Source organism: Caretta caretta, chromosome 17, assembly GCF_965140235.1.
Source record: "Caretta caretta isolate rCarCar2 chromosome 17, rCarCar1.hap1, whole genome shotgun sequence".
Taxonomy (NCBI): domain Eukaryota; kingdom Metazoa; phylum Chordata; order Testudines; family Cheloniidae; genus Caretta; species Caretta caretta.
Window position 1 is genome coordinate 20098496 of NC_134222.1, and position 22326 is coordinate 20120821.

Consider the following 22326-nt stretch of genomic DNA (forward strand, 5'->3'; position numbering starts at 1 on the left):
CCCTCTCCTGCAAAATGTTGGGGTTCTGACAAATCTGCATTTTTCAATGCACCCATCTTTGCACTGGGAAATTCTCGATCAGCTCCACTGTTGGGACTCTGCAAAGTCTCTCCATGCAGCTGAGCCGAGCCCCCATTCATACCAGCCAAAAACGTACTTAAAATGTGAGACGCTTGAGCAGAGTCAGCTGGAAAACTGCACCCAATTCTTGCCTTAATTCCCCTCCGCCTGGACAATGTCCACCAGCAGCTCCCAGCTAATGGCAGGGTCCCTGTGCTCTGGGAGGTTCTCTGCGAGCACCACCTCCGGGACCAGTTCGACTTGCCCCTTTTGGAACGTGCGGGAGAACGGCAGGGAGTCTCCCTAACCTGGCCAGAAAGGCAGTGACTCCCGCTGAGCAAACTCTTTTTTGATATCACCTCCCTCTCAGTGTATCTCCCTACATTCCCCGTTGTGTCTACCCAGCACTATCACAAACTCCTTGTGTGTCTTTGATCAACAATCAGGGCCTCATCTGGGAGATGCAGCTAATACTTCCCTGCCTCCTAGGGCCGTGTCAAGGGCCACGAGATCCTGGGATGGTGGGTGCTAGAGAGGAACAAGCACAGGGAAGCTTGTGCTAACAGTCACCTGCTAACTGCAGTAACCTCTCCTAACAAGCAGTGAAATCTCAGCCCCTGCAGGCATGGCTGTGTATTAATTGCACGGCATTATGCAGCCATCTGTTATAGCACCCAGGTAAAGAGCTGTCCCTCGGGTGTCCTTTATTGGCAGATTTCACTGGAAATGCAAACAGACTCTCCTGTCTCATCGCTGCACTCCAAATCTGCCTTGAAAGAGGCCGGGCGGGAAGCAGGAGCTCCCCGGGGATGTAGTAAATCGTGGAGAGTGAATGGAAGGTAGTGAGTGGAAGCTGTGTAGTGCCAGGTGGAGCTGCTTAAGAGAAACTGACAAACAATGCCCCTGCACTACAGCAACTGCAGATTAGGTGGCTTCTCTTCCCCACTATACACGTGAAACTCTCTCCCTGACATTGCGGCCTCTCTCCTCCACCATCTTCCTTTCCCCCGCATCCCTGAAAGGTGACCTGGACAGCAAGGACATCAGCCACTTGAAATGAGAATTCGCCTGCTCCTGGAGATTTCAGTACCACTCAGAGCTCACGTAATCCTTCCTTTGTAATCACTTAACACGCCAGAGTTCAGCACAGGTACAGCTGTGCAACCCGGCACTCGTAGCATGAATTTGCCACTCCAGCCCCTTTTGTTCCATACTGCCTCGGACTGCCCAGTGTCTGTGCGGTGCTTATATAACGCTAAGCAAGCACGAGCTGTCAGCACCACTGTCCTTTATTTTAAGCTAAGAAAACAACAGCCCAAGAAAGAACACAAGTAAGGTCTTCATGGAAGAGAGCACAGCGTATGTGACTCGTCTGTAGCTGGTGGCATCTGAACACAAACATGGCAGCTGTGTCTGGAGCTTGGAAGCTGGGCTTTCCCCCAATAAAGGGGCCATAGAAGAGTCATAACAGACACCAGCTACATAGGCCACAAGAGCTATTATTGCTGCATTAGCAATTACAAGCCAACCCTCCCCCCCCACATGTTCCTGACCCCGCTCTGAGTGGCGATATCCCACTACCTCCGCTCCACACCGCAACGTGCACGAAGCCTTAAGATAAACTAGGTCTCAGAGAGGAAGGAGAGTCTCGTAGTTAAGGCCTGGACTGGGCCTCAGGAGATCTAGGTTGAACACTCAGTTCTACCACTGGCTCCCTGTGTGACCCTGGGCGAGTCACTTAGTCTCTCTGTGGTGCAGTTCCCCATTTGTAATAGGGGGTAATGATCCTTCCTTTCTCCTACCTTGGGCTTGTCTGTTTGCACTGTAAGGTGTTCAGGGCAGGGACTGTCTCTCGCTGTGCGTTTGTAGAGCACCCAGCACCACGGGGCCCTGACTCAGTGGCAGCCTCTTGACCTTACAGTAATACAAATAATATTAGGGCAAATTCTCTCTTTGACTTACACCCTGTGCAACCCAATTCACATAAGTGGGTAGAATTTGGGCCATTGGAACTGGATCCTTATGGGCCAAATTCTCTTCTTGGTTACACTGGGCATGGATGTGTTTGGATAGATGTGACTGAGAAGGCAGTGTAGTCTAGTGGGTAGAGCACCGCACGGAGATCTGGGTTTTAGTCCTGGCTCTGTTGTTATGATGATTTGTTTGTTTTATCGTAGCATCTAGGACCTACAGTCATGGACCAGGTGCTACGATGCTGTACACACACAGAACCAGAAGCTGCTGCCCAAGGAGCTTACAATCAAAGATAAACACCAGAGGGCTACAGCCAGACTGAGGAGCACAAAGAAATATTGGTCAGCATGACAGGCTGTGCTTTTAGCACACCAGCAGCCTAACTGCTGTCGAGTGACTCTGCCATACACCTGCGGGGTGACCTTGGGCAAGTCACATCACTGTTCCGTGCCTCGGTTTCCCCATCTGTATAATGGGGGTGATGAGACTGACCTCCTTTGTAAGCACTTTGAGATCTCCTGAGGAAAAGAGCTATCTAAGAGCTACGAGATGGATTTGGCTCTAGTATCTTACAAGGAACCCGTTGAAGTTGGTGAATAAAGCATGACCCACTGAAACATGATCAATAATAAAGCCCAGTCTGACCTGCAAGCCCCACTAAACCAAAGGGCACATGACTGAGTGGAAATACCATTGCAGGAACATCAGCTTTGTCGTCTGAAGGGGGTGGGTGTCAAATCCACTCATCCTGCAATGACATTTTACAACCCTTGTAAAGTCCTTCTTGCCATCAAAGGCCCAGAAGTATTATTCCTTCTTTGGGAGCTGGGAGTCCAGCCAGCTCTGCCAATGCTCATCCTGCAGTCAAATGCCAGCCTGTTCCCCCCACCCCCAATCCTTCCATCAAATATCATTGAAATGCTATTGATTGTTCCTGGGCTCAAATGCTCCTGCTGTTTGCAGAAGAACAATATCAAAGAAGCCAGCCACTGCTGCCATCTCCTGGTCACTCCAGTGCTTGCTTCCATTTGGGTGTAATAAAGAAGGGTTTGCTGCAGTGGAGAAAAACATAAGAACATAAGAGCTGCCACACTGGGTCAGACCAAAGGTCCATCTAGCCCAGTGTCCTGTCTTCCGACAGTGACCAATGCCAGGTGCCCCAGAGGGAATGAACAGAACAGGTCATCATCAAGTGAGCCATCCTGTTTTGCCCATTCCCAGCTTCTGGCAAACAGGCTAGGGACACATCCGGGGGAGGGATAGCTCAGTGGTTTGAGCACTGGCCTGTTAAACCCAGGGTTGTGAGTTCAATCCTTGAGGGGGCCATTTAGGGATCAGGGGCAAAAATTGGGGATTGGTCCTGCTTTGAGCAGGGGCTTGGACTAGATGACCTCCTGAGGTCCCTTCCAACCCTGATATTCTATGACATCCCTGCCCATCCTGGCTAATAACCACTGAAGTGCTCCTATGAAGAGATGAAGGAAGGGATTTTCTGAAGCATTTCCGGGAGTTCAGCACCCAACTCTCCCTGACTTTCTTCCACGGCAGGAGGCTTTTCCAGGGTGGTTATGCTCAGAGAAGTTCACTGAAATCTTTTTTATTATGTATATGACAATAGCAACTACGCTGCCCTGACGCCTTTACAATCTAACTGGACAAGACAGGATTTCTTTCACTTTCCTGTGAAACACTGGGTGCTGGCCAGTGAGAGACAGGACATCGGGCTAATGGACCTCAGGTTTGATCTAGTCTGGCAATTTCTATGCATGTTAGGTTTTCTCCTTTGTGCAGCTTCCTCCTGCTGCGCTTGCCCCTTACTGACCACAGCTCCAAGAGGTAAATCCTGCCTCTCATCACCGCTCCCTGGCCAAGGAAGGTCTGACTCCAGAATTCAGTGGGGCCAGTGCAGTCCCACTGCGTGTGCACACGTTGGTGGGATGCGCAAAGCCAGTCCAGGGTGAGCAATATGCTCCCTAGGGCCAAGCATGCATGAGGATTTGCAGGGCTAGGAGAAAGCCCGAGTGGATCCACCACCAGACAACTCATCCCTCAACCCCAAAGCACAGCAGCTGTGGTGTGGTGAGAAGAGGGAAGATTCCATCCCTTCCCAACCCACAGCCCATTTACTTGTCCTTAGTACTAGAAATCAGATTTAGCTCTTGGAAAGAAAAGGAAGAGAAGTAGCCACCACATAGCCAAGTAGCAACATAGCCTTGGATAGAGGAGCCCACGGGAAGGGTGCACCTATCAGCATTCCCCCTCATGCTTGCTATCAGGTCAGACAGGAGCAGGTCTGAGAGGCAGCCTCCTTTTCAGCAAACTGTTCACCAGCTCCAGGTGGAAACGAAACCCCTATTCAAACAACAACCTATTACGGCAAGGACCTCCTGAGTTAAGTTCAGCCACCTGCCTCCACAAGACACACTCAGTGCCAGGCTTTCCATATAATTATCTAACCAGCTTGTCTGAGCTGTAATTATTGCACTCCGCCAACCACTCCACTCCCCAATTGTCCTTTTGTCAATCCATTTTTCTTACTATACAAGTTCAATTTATCACTCTCAACCTTTAATGCACTTCCCCGTGCTTTATTAATAGTGCCCAATGGCTGCTTCTTTTACCTTCTAAATCATTAGCATCACCCCATAGTGAATTTTTGCAGGTGAAATGTTTTAATTCATTTATTCTTTCCTGGTATGTCAGACTCTCAGGGCCTGCAGTTGCTAGTCTCTGGTCTCTCAGTATCCCTTTTAAAGAGAACCCAGCATTGCACTCCAGGTGCAGCCTTATCAATGCAGAGGGATTGGAACGTGGAAAATGCCACGCTAGATCCGCTCAATATTCCTTCATGGAACATCATCTAGCAGAGGGGCCAGTGCAAACATAGCCCAGAGCTGCACTAGTTGCTCTTTGCAACAGCATCAGGGTCAGGCACCAGTTGTTATTCAACTACCCATAAATCTCTCCTGGGGATTTGGTTCCTTGATAAGAGTCTCCTCTCTTTGATTGGCAGAGTCCATTATTAATTCCCATGTGCTAGCTTCCACATTTCTTTATAATAAAGATCAGCTTGCTCTGTTCTATTTCTCAGATTAGTGGGATCTCTTTTAACGTTCAATGTACTTATCTAGTAGTAGGGTCAAGAAATCCACCTGCCAGCCTGCCACAGCCTAAGAGGGAAGATTCACTAAAGGGTTAACGCTGAAGGATATCCTAGCTATATTAAAACTTGCCCCTAGGGAAATATAGAGGAGAAACCAACTGCAGAGCTTGTTTTCATCTTTTACCTGCCTCTGATGTTATAAGAGAGAGCTGTACATTCTTATCATTAGCATTCTAGGTCTTCTGTGGATGCAGGATCTCACAAGAAGCCAGGTGCTCAGATACCACAATGATAGGCATGATACAAGAACACGTATAGCAACAGTTACCAGCTGATGCCATCGTGGAATCACGGCAGCAGACCTGGCAGCATTACTAAAATATAACCCCGTACAACTGCCCATCATGTCCATCCAATAGCACTGCTGCTTCCCCTGGAGCTGAATGAGAAAAAGGGCAAAATATTCACTTTTCTCCCCTCTCTCTGCCACTCTCCCATGAGTGGCAGAATGCTGGCACCCCCAGCTGAGCAGAGAAGGCTGAAAAAGAGATAGTCGACATTCACTAAAACAAAAGCCCAAGCCACATACAATGACGGGGGAAAACCAGGTATGTACAAAACAAACATGGAAAAGGAGATAGTTCCATCTTCCTCTGATGTCAGCCAGCCTAAGAACTCCTAGAGCTCAGCTCTAGAAACCAGGCAAGACAGTTCTGGCTGAAGAGTTAGGAATTCTTAAAACTAGAGCCTTGGACGAAGTAATTGTAGTTAGATATAGACTTCTTTGGGGCAGGTACCGTCTGTTAGTTGAGTGTTTATACAGCACCTAGCACAATGTGCTGGTCCATGACTGGAACTCCTAGGTGCTACCACATTACAAACAGTCACTGTTACCTGGGGATTTAATCTGACTTTTTGGAGTTACAACAGAATCAGGACGATTGAAGCCTCCCTCCCTTCTGGGGAAATCTACAGCCCATTGTTCCCCTATTTGCCCATGTGCGTTGGCTGCAGGTTTATCAGGGTTGAGTTCACTCTCCCTTCTTGCTCATCACCAAATATAGAACAAAGTAGGAACAGAGGTTGTCATGGGTGCAATTTAAAGATAAGTCAGCTCGTCTATCAGTTGGGGGCTGCTAAACAAGACAAGAGCAACAATGGGACCCTACACACATTTAAAAAAAAAAAAACTGAAGCACTTTGAGACCTGATAGAAAGCGTTTTATGAGAGCTAGGTATTATTAACCTAAATGTGACATCTATTATGGAAGTCCTGAACAGGTTTCTGCATAAAGTTCGCTTGGTAAGCCCTCCGTCACAGAACTCAAGACTGTTTCAATTCACTGCTTTGTATTTTAACCACCAATTTTTCAGTGCAAAAATAGAACACAGCTCATCTCTGCAAGCCCCATGGAGTCTGTACAGGATAATATCCCGTACAGCACATTTGTAGTAATCACTAATTACTTCCTTTTTGGTTCTGGTTTTTAAGGACTCTCAGCTGCTCTCTAACTAATGATCCCCTCCTCAGCCTAAACATCAAAAGAGCTGATCAGATAATTGTGACCTTAGGTCCCACACAATGAAGATACTCAAAACTAGGAGCTAAGTCGTAGCAAAAAGCTAAATGCACGCTCTACCTGTGCTGAAATAGGTGTCTTTCAGCATTTTCTCTTGGGTATGAAATCATCTGGAAAGGTGACACCTGCTTTACACCTTACCAAGGAATGCTGAAGAAGCAGGCAATAGAGGAAAGCTCATGAACCCTGGAAACAAGAATTGAGATCCTTACCTCATGCTTTAAATAGAGCCAGTTTCTATTTATCCCATTTAGGCTAAGTATGCCTTCCAACAAGATACCCATATTACCATAGGGGCATTCCAAAGGCCTCTTGGGCCATAGCAAGTCCCACCCTGGGGCTAAGAAATGCCTGATGCAGGACCAGGCAAACAGAAGGGAAGGCACATCCAATCCAGTGCCATATATTATTTGCTGTGACTCAGGGTTTGCCTATCCAGAGATTTATTGGCATTACTATACCAGTATATGTATCAGCACGTACACTTATTTGGAGTAAGTGTCCTTTTATGGCTTAGCTTGTTGCCACCAAAGTATAACCATAGCAATGCTGGTCAATGCCCCATGTAGACAAGACCTCTGTATGTGATTTGATTCAACTGCCATGACAGTACCTTATTAATTTTGGTTATAGACAGCAGCAGTTTACTAATTTATAGCTGGTTTGTATAGCAGCTAGCAGGATGGAATCCTGGCCTATGACTTGAGCCAGAGGCACGATGGTAATACAAGTCAGTAACAGCAGGAGTGGGGACAAAAATCAGGATTCCACAGTCAGTTTTCCCACTGAGTCTTGGCCGAGACCTTGGTTTAGTTAAACTGTGTAAAATGAGAGTAGTGCTGATAAATTACTTGGATCCTCCTGCAAGAGAACTGAAATGCCAGGCATTAACTTCTAGTCTTTCCTCTCAGCTGTGTTCTTTGCCTCTCCATAAGTTTAGGCCCAGGATGACTAGCAGCAGAAGCCAGTTTCTGGCTATTGACTTGGCAGCCTGACCAGAGAAGTTCCTCCTTTCATAAAACCTTCCAACATAACTGTTGTCTTCACGAGAGCGTGCTGTCCAGCGTGGCATATAGCAACGCTATACTGAACAGACCGCCACTAGTATGCAAGCCTTGGGAGAACAGCGCCATCTAGCGAGTAAAAGCCTTCTAAAATGAAGGCTTTAGTAAAATGAGGGAAAGGCTGTGTGGCTAGAAGTCATTTGTTGTATTGTATGTCAGAGGTTAGAACTAGGTGAGTCTACGGGTCTGTCACCAATTGTGGTGCATGTGACAATGATATGGGGGGGTACTGGCCATTTTCAGTAGCCTGAGCTTTGCTAGTTTTACAAAGAAGCTGCCCAAGGGATTTGCAAGGCCAAGCTTGAGGTGATGTTCTGCAGATTTGTGCTGGGGAAGCCAGATGCAGCTACAGAATGGAATGTTACAAAGCAATGGGAAAATTCCTCTTTAATTTAACTGGAGCGTATCTTGTTGCAACAGCTGGCCAAGTCCATTTGCCTCTCTTCTAGAGAGGATGGTGTACTATTTACTCAAGCAGCTCCCAAAGTTTCTCCAGAAGTGATCCTCAGGATTTCCCAGAGACTAAATATGACTAAAGAGGAGCTCAAGAAGTTACAGAGCACATATCAGCTTCTGCATAGGTTACTGTGTTCCCTTCTTTGAAGAAAGGAAGAATTAATCTTGTGTTTGTGAATATTAAGTAGGCAAATGGCAGCATAACTGGGTGTTGCAGTATGGGTGAAACCTGAAAGTGTAATCTTTGAAATACGGTTGCCCGTATATGAGAGTGTTTCCAGCTTTAGAAAGCCAGAAATCACAGTGGAGAGTTTCACAATGCGTACCCTGAAAAAAACCAGGAGGCTGTTTTATTGATGAGTAGAATTCCAATTGACAAATTGAGAGCAGATAATACACTAATACAGAGTGACTTCGATCAAAGCTTGTGCTTTGCATCTGGAGTCTTTTAAAGTGACATGATGCCTTAATAAATTAAGGAAACTGTGATTCTTCTTCCCTATCCGCTCTTCACTTCATGCTCTTCACAAACTCCTCTCCCTTCTTGATAGAAGCTTTCAGCTCAGTCATGGCCTCAGCTATCATCTTTTCTTCGTAAGGAGAGATCTTGCCAATACCTAGATTCTTCTCAATTCCATTTTTCTGACAGGGGAAGAAGGGTTTTTGGGTTACACAATCATTGCATTCTTTAGCAAGGAATAGCTTTCATATCTGTGCCTAGTTAGAGGGTTAAACTTGGGTTTAAAACCAAACTTCCTCTTCAGGTCTCTAGAACTTGTACATCTGCAGGAGAATCTCACAAAGCAGTTCAAACATAGCTCCTATATTTCAATATGAATTTCCTACCCACAGTCAGGATGGGGGAAAAGAATGTGTCCGTCTAATTTTAGGACTGACTCCTTCCTGGAAGAGGAGCTGAAATACCAACTGCTCCTTTGGTGCTTTCATCCCTTCCCTTCAAGTGTTCTGTTTTCCTAAAGCCACACACTAGTCCAACGACCTGAAATTTACTCTGCAGGAAGAAGACCATCACATACATTTTCACCAGTGGCTTCCAATGAATTTTCAAATCTCTTTGAAAGTTATCCTTCTAGCTTTCTAGATCCCAGAGAGTTTAGAGACTACCACCCTGTATCTGACCTGCTTGGCCCACTTATTTCACTCCAGTCTTTACTTCTGTCCACTCACCAGAGTGAGTACGATACTCTTTCGCTGTCCATAATTAATTCTTTCCCGCAAGGGCTGAAACTCCCTTTTCTTTTTGTTGCCTCAAAAGCTTCTCTTCACATATTTTATGTGGACTAAAACGACATTACTGTGTTTTAATGACACTATGAAACTCTCTTATGTCACTTCCAGAGGCCACAGCACAATCCTGCTCTGGCCACATCAAACTGCAATTCCTGGACACCAGTAGCACTTTGAAGCCTCAGTGTGACTTCCACACACACAGGAGTCAATGTGTACAGGATTTATTTTAGTAGATTCAGTTAAGGTGACCAGACAACTGGGCTTTTATTGACATTTTGAAAGCTCTTCATAAATGGAGACACAACAACCTCCTATTTAGAGTGACTAGGAACCAAAAGTTCAGGCCGAGACATTGATTTAAATTAGAGGACCTGGTTACCCAGTCAATTCAAATGCAGAACTAAAGACAGGAAGCAACTGAAACAGGAAGTTTGCACTTGCCTGAGTAAGGAAGGTACTAAAATAGCCAAGCCCTTCTTTTATTTAGTTTTGTTGAAACACCAGGAGCTCAAAAGCTATTGCAGATATTTCTTTAAAGTATTCCATAGTCCTTGACATTTTTAATGAGAAATTAAAATAGCTTTATGAGTTAAGGCACTGCCCAGTCAAACAAAAACATTAGAATATGATTATTAAAAGCCTGAACCAAGTATCCAAAGTGTTAAAATGCTTCCTGAACAAGTGTTGCATTAGCCAAGCAAGCTAATTCTGCAACACCCTTCTGGCTTAATAAAGTACAATTTATTACTTTAAACATGTCAGTTAAAAGCACCACCGTCCAAGATACATACCCCAAGTAGCAAAGGTGTGGAGAAGTATGGGCACTCTGTTTCTTCCGATCTAACAAAGGAACATTCAATAACCCCTTCCTTTCCATTCATTGCATCCAGGACAGAAAAGACAAACCTGGCACCAGCATATGCCATAGATAAGGTGGCAGATCCTGTGCAAACAGAAGTCAGAACAAAAATATGAGAGATCCTAGTGGTATGGACTAATACACTTGTTATTAAACTTTACGCCCAACTGAGAAGTTAGTACTAGTGTAGGATGTAAACTGGTTTACAGTCTCTGCTGTTTGAATAACTGTCACATTTTTGGCTAGGTGGCTGCCAGAAGCTCAGAAGATACCGTAATTACATATTTTGAATACTTCCCGTCCCCATCATACCAAGGGCATCTTTTCTTTTAAAGAGGTTGCACGGGGGGCGGGGGGGAAGCAGCTTTGCCTTTTACTGCACTATATATCAAAAGGAACAGAATAAATTTTTCCTTTGTGACGTTCCTCTGCTTGTTTTTTCACATTTGCACTCGCTGGTCCTTACTTCCCTCTGTGCTGCAATGAGATAAGCAAGTTGTGTGTCTTTTTTAAATAAAGAAGAGCTGTATAGCAGAAGGGAGCAGTAAAGGGCAAGAGTCGTGCTTAACTGTTCGTAATTAACTGTACGCTCGTCAAGTCCGAGGGATGTCATAGCACAAGATCAAAAGCCCTGAATCGAACACTAAACAGTAACTTTTGGCCACTGGCATGCCATTTTAGTGGTATGTGTTTGACCCATTTAATTTGCTGGTGGCGAGGGCTGTTGCGCAGTAATAGATTCCATACAGTAGGTTACTGTTTAATCCCACCTTAAAGACTGAGTTGCTTCTAAGCATGTCATTGGCAGCACTAACCCATTTGCACAGATTTGTAAACCCCAACGCATTACATCGCCCTGTGGTTTCCAGTCTATTCCGGAACAGAAGAGTACTGCTCGCCCTCGGAACTGGTCAAACAACAGACTCAAAACAGTTTCCAAGAACCAACCTGCTCCTGCTTTAGCTTTCACAACTTCAGTACCAGCCTCCTGAATTCTCCCCGTAAGCGTTTCCAATTGATCCTGAGGGAACTCCACCTTTGGTGTACACTAAAATGGAAAGGTATCAGTTATCAGTAAATCTCAACATTCTTTCGCATTCATTATAATGCTTTAGAGGCCTAAATACCCACACAGTATTTTTTATATTCCTATAGCAATTTTCATCAGCGCATAGTCGAAGTGCTTCAAAGCAGGCAGACACGTATCCCCATTTCCAAGATAGGCAGAGCCATTATGTAGCCTGATCTAGTTGCTATCAGAGCCAACAGAGAAGCTCTCATTGACTATAAATAGAGCTAGATCACACCAAGTGATTTGCCCAAGGTCAAACTGCCACTTAATGGTAGAACTAGGAAGAGAACCCAGCAGATCCATCTTGCAGCCTCTTTCACCAGACAGACTCCCTTCAAATAATGTGCATAGTAGGCTTTTGACTTCTCAAAGCTATACACTAATGCAGGCCTGCACAACTCGTAAAGCGGCAAGGGCCATATTACTCCAAAGAAAAACAGCTGAGGTCCGAAACCCCCTGACCCCGCGGAAACACCTTCCCCCGCAAACCACCCGCCCCGCGGAAACAAACCCTCCTTCCCCAGTGCCACCTCGCTGGGTGTGGGGGGGTGCAGGGGACTGGGGAGGTGTGGGGGGGTGCAGGGGTCAGGGCAGGGGGCTGAGTGTGTGTGGGGGGGTGCAGGGGTCAGGGCAGGGGGGGCATGAGGGGGCTGCAGGGGGCTGGGTGTGTGTGAGGCGGGTGCAGGGGTCAGGGTGGGCTGGGGTTATGGGGGTGCTCACAGCAGGGGCTGGAGGGGATATGCCCTGATTCCAGCCCCTTCCCCAAGGTCACGCTCCCTCCTCTTCTCCTCCTCCTCCCCGGAGCAGGGAGCGTACTGAGGTTCCCCCCCCTACTCCTGCCGCCACTGCCCGCTCAGCTCATCATCCCCCCACCCTCCCCAGCTTGCCTCCTCAGCCCCCATTCCCCGCCGCCAGCTCACCTGCCCCCCAGCCACTGGCCTCTTCACCACCCCGCCTGCCCGCCAGCCAGCCATTGGCTTGCCCCACCCCGCCACTTGCCTACTCACCCCCCGCGGGCCGCACAGTGAGACCACGGGGGCCGCATGTTGTGCAGGCCTGAGTCACTAATGGTTTCCACACCTCCAGCACAGGGGATTACCTCAAGGAAAGGTCTCTGGATACACACTGCTGAGAACCTCGTCTGCTGCTGGTGTTTACAAGGATTGTGAACACTTAAAGTCCTCTGTTCTACTATGGCATCATCCACACCAACCATTAACAAATGTGCTCCCCGCATTGCTAAAATAATCTTTTCCAGTCATTTTGGCACCCACCCCTTTACTAGTTTCCTCCTTTTACTACATCAAACTCAAGATCCTGGACCTTCCCTTCCTAGCTCCATATAATCACACTCCTCACTTACACTTGAGCATAATTCCTCCCATTCCCAGCCTTCTCTCCTTACTGTTCCCCATCATGTCTTGTTAGCACTCATCTATCTCACATCTCTTATCCTTGCAACAACCCACTTCCAGGATTCCTTCCTTCCCTTTTTTCAAAGTCTTGTGTTTCAGGCACAGGACTGGGAGTCAGATGTGGGTTTTCTTCTCATTGCTGCCCAAAGACTCCCAAATGAACCGTCGGCCGTTCATTTCATCTCTGCGCTTCAGTTACTGATATTTCTCAGAGGTGGATGCCGCTTAACTCATTTACGGTTGTGAAGTGTACACAACACAGTGAATTTCACAAATGCAGGTATTAATGATCTCTCTCAGCTCTCTTCCCTAAACAGATGTGCCACGCTCTTGTCTATCTTAGACAAGATATCTATCTTCTTCTTTCTCCTTGAAGAAAAGGGTCTTACTCTCAAATGCCACATAAGTTTATGGCGATTTAAAAGTCAGAGGAATTTTAGGTTTAGGACTTTGGAAGTGCGCAGAATAAATTTCCAATCGTACAGCACAGTCCCTTGTGAATGAGCACACACAGATAGCTGGAAAGAGACATCAGCAACAGATTTCAGATGAACACTAATGCAATACTGAATGGGAGTGGGGGAAGAAAGAACATTTCCATACATTGGGTATTTACTGTAACATACCTGAGAGATCAGAGGAATGATAGTCTTCCCTGCATGGCCACCAATAACGGGAACGTTTACTCGAGCTGGATCTAAGCCCTGCAGGAAAACTCATGGCTTTAGCAATTATTTTTAAAAGCGTCTGGGCAAGAAAAGCAGTATGCCTTTAGACACAGTGTGCCCTTCTATCCTGGACATTTAATCAGACACCTGCAATGTAATGCTACATGGTGTAAAAGAATGCAAGCGGTTTAAAGTCTAGTCATGTTCTGAAGAATGAATTAAAACCACATCATAGAAATCTATGTTTGTTATCCCGGTGAACTTACTCTCACTAGGCTTTTATAAATGAACTGAAAGGCCAGCACTACAAACTCCAACCTGCGTATGAAAATCAAGCTGTTATCCCACAAGACAACATCCTGTAACAAGTCTGTTGCTCAGTGGGGCGTGTCAGAAACCAGCTCACTCTTCCACAGTTGCATTGGACTCTAGCACTAGCAGGAGTGAAAATGCCACTGTCAGTAAGGTAAACGTGTGGCTCAGACTCAAGCTGCAGCTATGAAATTCTCTTCTGATGACAACTGCACTGTGAAGGACAGAGACCCTATCCTTAGACTATCCAAAGACTGGAAATAGTAAAACATGTCCCCTCATCCTCCAGGTCTTGGGGAATCTGAGACCACTTGGCTCTGTTCACTCATGATTTATGACAGAGCATTGCTAACATGAATGGTAAAGGTTCATAGCGACAAATCTATTGAAGCAGGAAGATTACAACCTACCTTTAGTTCAGCCACAAAAGTATTTGCTCTGACAATGTCCAGTGTGGTAACACCAAAGATTCTGTTCGGATTATAAACCCCATGCTTCTTAAAAAGTTCAGAGGTTATTGGGATGGTAGAATTTACCTATAATTGAAAAGCAGGTAGGCATGCATTACCCCACTAATACTTTTTGGTAGCTCTTAAGTTTTAACAGACTTACAAACCCTTACCAGGTAAATATCAAACAAACTAATAGTTACAAAACTGAGCTTCTGTTTAGAGAAAAATATAAACAGACCTCACTAACATGGTAGAGTGAGCCTCTTTTCCATACCTATGATGTCATTTCTACTGTACCATCACAATTTTATTACACAAGCAAGCCGACAGTAGTGCTCAAATACCTCTGTACATACTAGTGTCCAGTTTTCCTGTGTTAAACGCATTCAGCAAACAAAAATTTATTCAAAGTCTTTGTCGATAACTAAACTGAAGAGCAGAACTCAGACTGGCTGAAATAACGCTTCAGCAAGCGTGGATCATGACGCTCACTGGTTCATTCATGTTATGAAAGGTTGCATGTTAAAGAACCAAAGCTTCTAAGCAGACTAATTTACTGGTAGACACAAATCCTGTGTAGCTGTCTCTTGTGGGTGTACTGCATGCTTTTGGTTTAGGACTGCTACACCATTTTATGCCTATGGAACTGGTCATATTCACAGGACTTAAACATGAACTTGGAAATCTAGCTCTAGCCAATTTGTTTTCAGTCACAACAAGATTGGAAAATGTGTTAATAAGGGTGGTACTACATTAATTCTTGGCTTGTTAATACAGTCAGTTAACTAATGCTGCTAGTCCCTTGGCTTCGTTATGTATTCAGACTCTCCCAGACATTAACGTTTACCGGGTTAGCAATAATGCAGATCATGGCTTCTGGACAGTGCTTGGCACACGCAGACGTCAAATTCGCAACAATGGTAGCGTTGGTATTGAACAGGTCATCACGGGTCATACCTGGGAATCAACAAATTGAATATCATTCCAGAAGTTAACCAAGTTGTTCCCATTACAGTGGTTAGGGATGTGAGCACATCCTACCCCATCATAACACCAGGAGGGATCAGTGTTGTATTAGACCCCACCGAATTCTTTCCTACTTCTCCTGGCTGGAGACTCTCCACTTCTGAGAAGGCAATTCATGTCCTCCAAGGCTAGTGTCAAGGTTATCCCTTACAACTAGCTTCTGCTAGTAAGACACTTAGGCCTGGTAAACACTTAAAAGTTAGGTCAACATAGCTACACTGGTCAGGGGTGTGAAAAGTCCACACTCCTGACCGATGTAGCTATGCCAACCTAACTCGCAGCATAGATGGCTTCGACAGATGGTATTCCTACAGCAATGGAAAAATCCATTCTACTAGTGCAGGTTGTCTCTACACTACAGGGTTATGTCAGCATAGCTACGACAATGTAGTTCTGCTGGTAATCTCCACAGTGTAGACATATCCTAAACTTCTCACTCCTCAAATATGCTTGACTACCTACTGGCCTGGGGAGCAGGTGCCACAGGTTATAACCCTGGTGATCTAGACAGCAGCCTAATGTATTACTATCGCCACATCAGTCCGGACAAATACCAGTAGGGGCAATCATTCAAAGACGAGTGCACAGTGTTTACCCCATTTTACGTGTCCAAGTACTTAAAAGGCCCTTATCACTGTAGTATCTTGTCATTAACTGTCAAATATGGATACTCTGCTCATTGTATGGGTGCCACAGTCCTCTCTGTGAAGGCCAAAAGTATAACTGGGTTAAAAAAAAGAATTGAATAAGTTCATCAGTGGTCCATCAATGGCTATTAGCCAAGATGGTAACAGAACGAAACCCCATGCCCTGGGTGCCCTTAATCCTCTGACTGCCAGAAGCTAGGACCGGACAACAGGGGATGGATCACTCAATAATTGCCCTGTTCTTTTTGTTCCCTCTGAAGCATCTGGCACTGGCCACTGTCAGAACACAGGGTAATTGGCTAGATGGACCATTGATCTGACCCGGTATGGCCATTCTTATGTTCTTCCACACTATTGGTTACATTCCTAACACAATAGTTTAAGAACAAGATTTAGAGTCAAGAAGTCTGGATTTCTATACCAGAGTTGGGAAATAGACTCCCTGTATGACCTTAGGAACAAAAAAAAAAAAAAAAAAAAAAAAAAAACAAACCACCACCAAACAAAAAGCAATTTCCACTCATTTGTAAAATTCAGGTAATACATCACAAGGGTGTTGTGAAGCTTCATTAACATTTGTACAGTTCTCAGATCCTCAGAAGGGACAGTAGTATAAAAATGTCAGTACTACATTAATTTTATACTCCCAAGATTGGCCTCTAGTCCCAGTTAACAGCAGGATAAAATGAAGTTTTGTTCCTGGAACATCCATCAGTACTACTTTCAGCATGAAGCCTTTTTTGGGCTTTTCTATGATGCTTATAACTCTAGCATGAGTGCCTCATATATTCAATAATTCATTAAATACACACCTGCAAGGTAGGCAAGTATCTCCCTTTTACAGATGAGGAACCAGGAAACAGAAAGATTGTCTAATGTCTCACAGGAATTCTATGGCACAGCCAGAAACAGACCCCAAATGTTAGAGTCCATCCAGTGCTCTAAACCCAAGATGATTTTCTGAGGGACTTGCAGACTCAAGACATAAGTAATGGTGTAGCATTTCAGGCCTTACCACAATAATCCAAACATTTTAGAATGCTACGTTCAATAAAATTAAGACCTACCTGGTTTTCTAGGGACTCCTGCAGGAATAACTACAACTTCACAGCCCTTCAAACAGTCTGGCAACTGCTCAGATCCAATAAAACCTGCAATGGAAGATCCAGGTAACTATGCGGTTACTGTTCCAGTGAAAGATTAAACTGTCCAAATCAAATTTAGTAGTGTATGAAACTGTATGTTTAAGGATATCCATGTTAATTTTTAATGTAGCCTTTGCCTTCTTCAATATTAATTTCATCCCTTAGAGTGAGAATGGCTAAGTTTTACTAGAGGGACTCAAACAATCTAATATGCAAATACCTCTGTCCTCAGAAGAAATGTTTGTAATTATATTCCATGAATCAAAACAAATCCCTATGCCTCCTATCAAGCACCAAGCAAAACTTTCTCTTTTGATAACAGACCCTATAAATGAAATGGAAACCAGAAGAGTAAACATATCATAAAAGTGAAAGTTTAGATAGAATTTTTCTTTGAGATTGCCTATACCAAGCCACATCCTTGGGAGATGCATTCTAGAAGTGTAGATTCAGACAGGCTATCTCAAAGAGCTACTATGGTAACCGGTTTTTCCTACAAAGTTCTGAGTTTATGGAAGTAAGAAAATACAGCTGCTAGCTAAAGTCTATGATCAAATGTCTCAATTTTTACTGAATTTATTCTGGTAGCCAGTGTGAACTGTCACATTAACCATAAATAGTTTTTCAGTGGACAAAAAAAAAAAAAAGTGAAAAAGTAGCTAAAGATGTTCTGACCATCTCAGCAGCAGCTGATCTATTTAACTAAATCTTGTTCTGAGAAGTTATTCGGAGAAATAAGCCATTTCCAGTTTTAGTTTCAAGTTAACAGGAATTTAATTTATAAAGGACAAGTAGTTCCCCACTTCATATACAGTAATATTGGTGTGTAGCCTACACGTAACACATTTAAGAATCATTTCAAGCTAGGACCGTTGTGTGCAGTAACGTGCCTCAGATAATTTACAATGACTTACGATACCTTTGACATTGGCTCTTGTCTCAATGTGGCTGAGGTCAGCTGCAACACCAGGGGTGTGAGCAATATCATATAGGCTGAGGTGGCTCACTAAGGGGCTATTCTTCAGTAGAAGGGAAAGAGGTTGGCCAATCCCTCCAGAGGCACCAAGCACTGCCACTTTAGCATTGCTCTGAGGAGAAAAGAAAGAAGGACACACATGGTTTTTAGTAGTTACTCAGTAATGGCTTTGGAGCCTTCATCACACTTTTTTGCTACTGATTTTTGAAGAGCTCTATTTGTCTAAGTTTAGTTTTGTTTTAAACCAGACAGTGGGCAAACTGGATTCAAAACTAAATTCTTATGGAAGACATAATTTCTTAAAGGGAATATCAGCAGCAAGTCTCTGGAGAGACAAGACAAACATTTAAGAGATGCATGCTTCTTCAAAGCTGGATTCTTTTCAGTAAGGAAAGGTAATCAAATAAACAATTGTCTCTCAATTTGGAGATTCCCTCCCCCCCAACATGGCAAATGCCATCCAGAACTCTGCTAGGAGTACTGGCCTACCAAATTCAAGACCATGAAAAAAAAACAACCGTGAAATCTGGTCTTTTGTGTGCTTTTACCCTATACTATACAGATTTGACGGGAGAAGACTAACATTTCTCAAATTGGGGAACCCCACACACACCCCCCACACACAACACTCCTACAACAACAACACTGTGAAATTTCACATTTAAATACCTGAAATCATTACATTTATGATTTTTAAAATCCCGTGGCCATGAAATTGACCAAAATGGACTGTGAATTTGGTAGGGCCCTAGCTATGGGTCTACCTTCTGGTTTTGTAGGGAAACACAATTCTGTGGCTATTCCATTTTTAGTTGTCAATATGAGAAGAAAGAATCTGCTTTCCTCCTAAGCTAGCTCAGTGAGTGACCATGCTGCAGGACGTTCCAGCTACTTATTCGATTAGCAGCTGATGAGTTGTATCTTGAGCTGCTGCATCTCCACTGCATTACTAGCTCTAGTGTTAGCAGCATTTGGGCTTCAACCAACCCTCCATAACAGGCCAGCTAGCTCTAGCTTAAAGCACCACAAACAAAATAGATGAGTTTGTGGACAGGAGTTGCGTTAGGGGCAAAACTTGAGTTATAGTTCAAGTTAACAAGGCAGTGAAGAAAAATCCTGAAATGTGGCTGCTAAATTCATGTGTTCGCAAACAAGCGGTGCATCACTTTTTCTACTGGAGTGGCAGGAACCACTTAACTGCAGTGTTAAAATGGCATGGTCCGGTGAATCATTATGAAGCCTCTATCCTCTACAATAGATTGCTAGTTGATGAAACCCAACTCATGTAACTAAACTGCCATCTGACAGCACTAGATCAGGATGAAGACACACTGGTAGAGCAGTGAGAGAGAACACTCGTATGGCCTTGTTGTACCATCTTGTGTGACTAGAGGACCTTTACTATGCCTGATTGACAATTTTGAGCCTTTAACAAGCAGTACATGAACACACAAAGGTATGCTCCTAACCAGCTATCAGGTTGCATGGGTTAGCATAAAAGCGGAGAGCAAGTCTTTGAATAGATTTCTTGAATGAGTGTGCTTAGCGCTACTGCTTGAAAACAGAAATTTGAATTATACAGAAGATACTATTTTTAGTAGTTTGCTCTTGCCATGCAGAATTTTGCTCTTAGTTCCTGATTAAGAACTCTATCCACTTAGATTGCAGAGAGTGAATATGCATTAATACTTATTGTTTAGACTAGGTTACCTGCTGCATTTTTCAGAGGTAGTTTCTGACTCGTAAAAGGGCTGCCGAAAACGAAGTTTTGCATTCTCACCTCTGCACTGCCTCATGTTCATATTTTTAGAAGGAAAATTAAATGCAGCTGAAGTTTAATAGAAGAAAGTTTATTTTACTGATAGAATTATCTTGCTAAGGTACATTGGAATCAGTGCCCCTTTAAAATGAATGTACTGACTCAGTATATAAATCATATAGCTTTAATGACTAATGTTTAAAGCGGGGATTTTCAAATGGGCCCAAAGGAACTGGGAGCCCAAATCCCACTAAGAATCAATGGGAATTGGGCCCCTGAACTCTTCAATCCCTTTGAAAAATCTGTTTAAGTGGCTCTATCTTTAAAGGGGGAAGACTATATCACTGTGACAAAACAATAATTAGACTATTTATCAAAACGTGGATTCACTTTGGCAGTAATCCAGCCTGCTTGTTACTGGAGAAAGTAAAATTCTGCATAAATGCTCTCTCCCACAGAGATCAAAATCTAGCAATGGTCATAGGCAGTGTACTGCTATGAAGTGACCAATGAACCTCAAGTCTGCATTGTTTGAAATCACACTTAGGGTAAGAAGTCTTATAAATCTTTTAAATGCCTTGAAATCATGAGAAAATTAATAGGCAGTGAGTTCATTTCTAAGTATGTCTGAATGTTTCTATTAGTCGTCCCCTTTACACAATCAGCTTTATAGTCTCTTGTGATTAAGACATAGTCCTCTTAAATGAACACTTCACCACTGAGAAATTATTTACTTAAGATAGAAGGCAATAGAATGCTAGTCTTCCCCCCATAACAAAGACCAAATTTCATGCATAAATTGACTTAAACAGATTTAATCGGCAGCCTCCACCCTTAATTCCCATCATTACTTTGAAACAATTCAATACTTATGTTCAGGAAAGGATTGATGTAATCAATACCAATCTACCTCTCAGCTCCATTAAAATGTTGTCAATATTTAGTCGCCACACACCTGCTGATTACTAGCTACATCTGACCAATAAGAGACCATTTCTGTCCTGATCAGAAGTGAATAGCCAAAAGGATAGAGAAGCAGAATGGCATGTTTATTTTGTGGCCCAGTGTCACAAAATTAATACCTTCAACTATTTGTGTTGCTGGACACCTAAAGATGTCCAATATGCCCCACCTTTCACTCCAGTATTTCAGGGTTGCTACCCCATGTCTAGCCTGTTTTGTTGTTTGTAGTAACTATTTAACAGGCGATCCAACTTAAATAAGGTAATACTTGGTTGCAGTGTTGTTGCAACCATGCTGGTCCCAGAATATCAGCAAGGCAAGGTGAATGAGGTAATATTTTTTATTGCAGCAACTTCTGTTGATGACAGAGAAGCTTTTGAGCCACACAGAGGTTTATTGGACCACAGTTGGTCCAAGAAAAGGTATTACCTCATCCACCTTGTCTCTCAAGTTAACATTCGTCATTCAAACGTAAGCATTAAATTTAACAAACAGCGTGTAACACCGTAACTGACTACACGTGCCATGGGCATAGTAGAGTTAAACTGAAAAGACCCCATTTCAACACATCTGATTTGTCCCACAGGAGACAGGCGGGAGAGCACACGCCTAAGGTAGGCTGGACATAGGATACGAACGGGAGAAAAGCAACAAGGAAGCATGGGAAGGAGGACAGCAAAAAAGGATGAGCAAGACCAAAGAGGCGATGGAAGGACTGTCAAGAGGCATTTGAAAAGAAAAATGCCTGACGCCTAAAACCTACAAGCTCAGGACAGGGGCCGCAAGGAGCGGGGAAGAATCGCTGGCACCTGCGACCCCGTGTAAAGGGGAAGGGGGGTGGAGAAGCGACCGGTTGATCTCGGGGGAGCGTGGCCTCGCAGCCAGGGCAAGTCAAAGGCAGTCAGGGCTGGGATGTGCGGTGTGACCTTGGGGCAGTCACACCCCGGGCTGCGCTTCAATCCCCCCCCCCCCGTCTGGAGCGGGGGAGGGGGCTGCCCTACAGCCAAGGCTCCCAGGTGGGGCTGCCTGGCCGAAGGGGGGGTGCTCGTGGTGGAAGGCCCCGCGCGGGGACCCCCTCCCCATTTCACCCCAAGCAGTCGGGTCCCGGGGCGGGGCAGGGACTGAAGAGCAGCGCGGCGACGCTCCCCTGGCGCAGAGCAAAGCGCAGCCCGCCCGCGGAGGGGAGCGCGCGGGGCAGCGCGGGGGCGGGGAGCGCGCGGGGGGGGGGGGGGAGGGGGAGGGGAGCGGCGCGCGCGGGAGCGGGGGGAGGGGAGCGGCGCGCGCGGGAGCGGGGGGAGGGGAAGGGAGCGCGGGGCCCGGGAGGGGGCGCGCGGGGCAGGCCTCGGGCCCGCGCCCGGCCGGTACCTGGGCCGAGGTGGCGATCCCCCTGCGGAGCGCGGCGGCGGGGCCGCTGAGGCGGGAGAGCAGCATGACGGGCCCGGGACGGTGACTCCAACGACCTCCACCACAGGCAGCACCGCGAGATCGCCTCCGCCCCCGCGACTCCGGCCTCCGGGCAACGCGAGAGAGCCAGGCCCAAGCCC

At 45.2% G+C, this 22326-nt stretch overlaps 1 protein-coding gene across 1 annotated transcript; it reads right to left on the minus strand.

Moving 5' to 3' along the window:
• Window positions 1-8560: 8560 nt before the first annotated feature.
• Window positions 8561-22283, minus strand: MDH2 (malate dehydrogenase 2). The gene is made up of 9 exons (XM_048824441.2): window positions 22148-22283; window positions 18004-18172; window positions 17007-17090; window positions 15114-15223; window positions 14225-14350; window positions 13461-13538; window positions 11296-11395; window positions 10280-10431; window positions 8561-8879 (listed from the first exon to the last, which is right to left on the minus strand). The coding sequence occupies exons 1-9, from the start codon at window positions 22211-22213 to the stop codon at window positions 8748-8750; spliced, it is 1017 nt and encodes a 338-aa protein (XP_048680398.2). The 5' UTR covers window positions 22214-22283; the 3' UTR covers window positions 8561-8747.
• Between the last annotated feature and the right edge of the window lie 43 nt (window positions 22284-22326).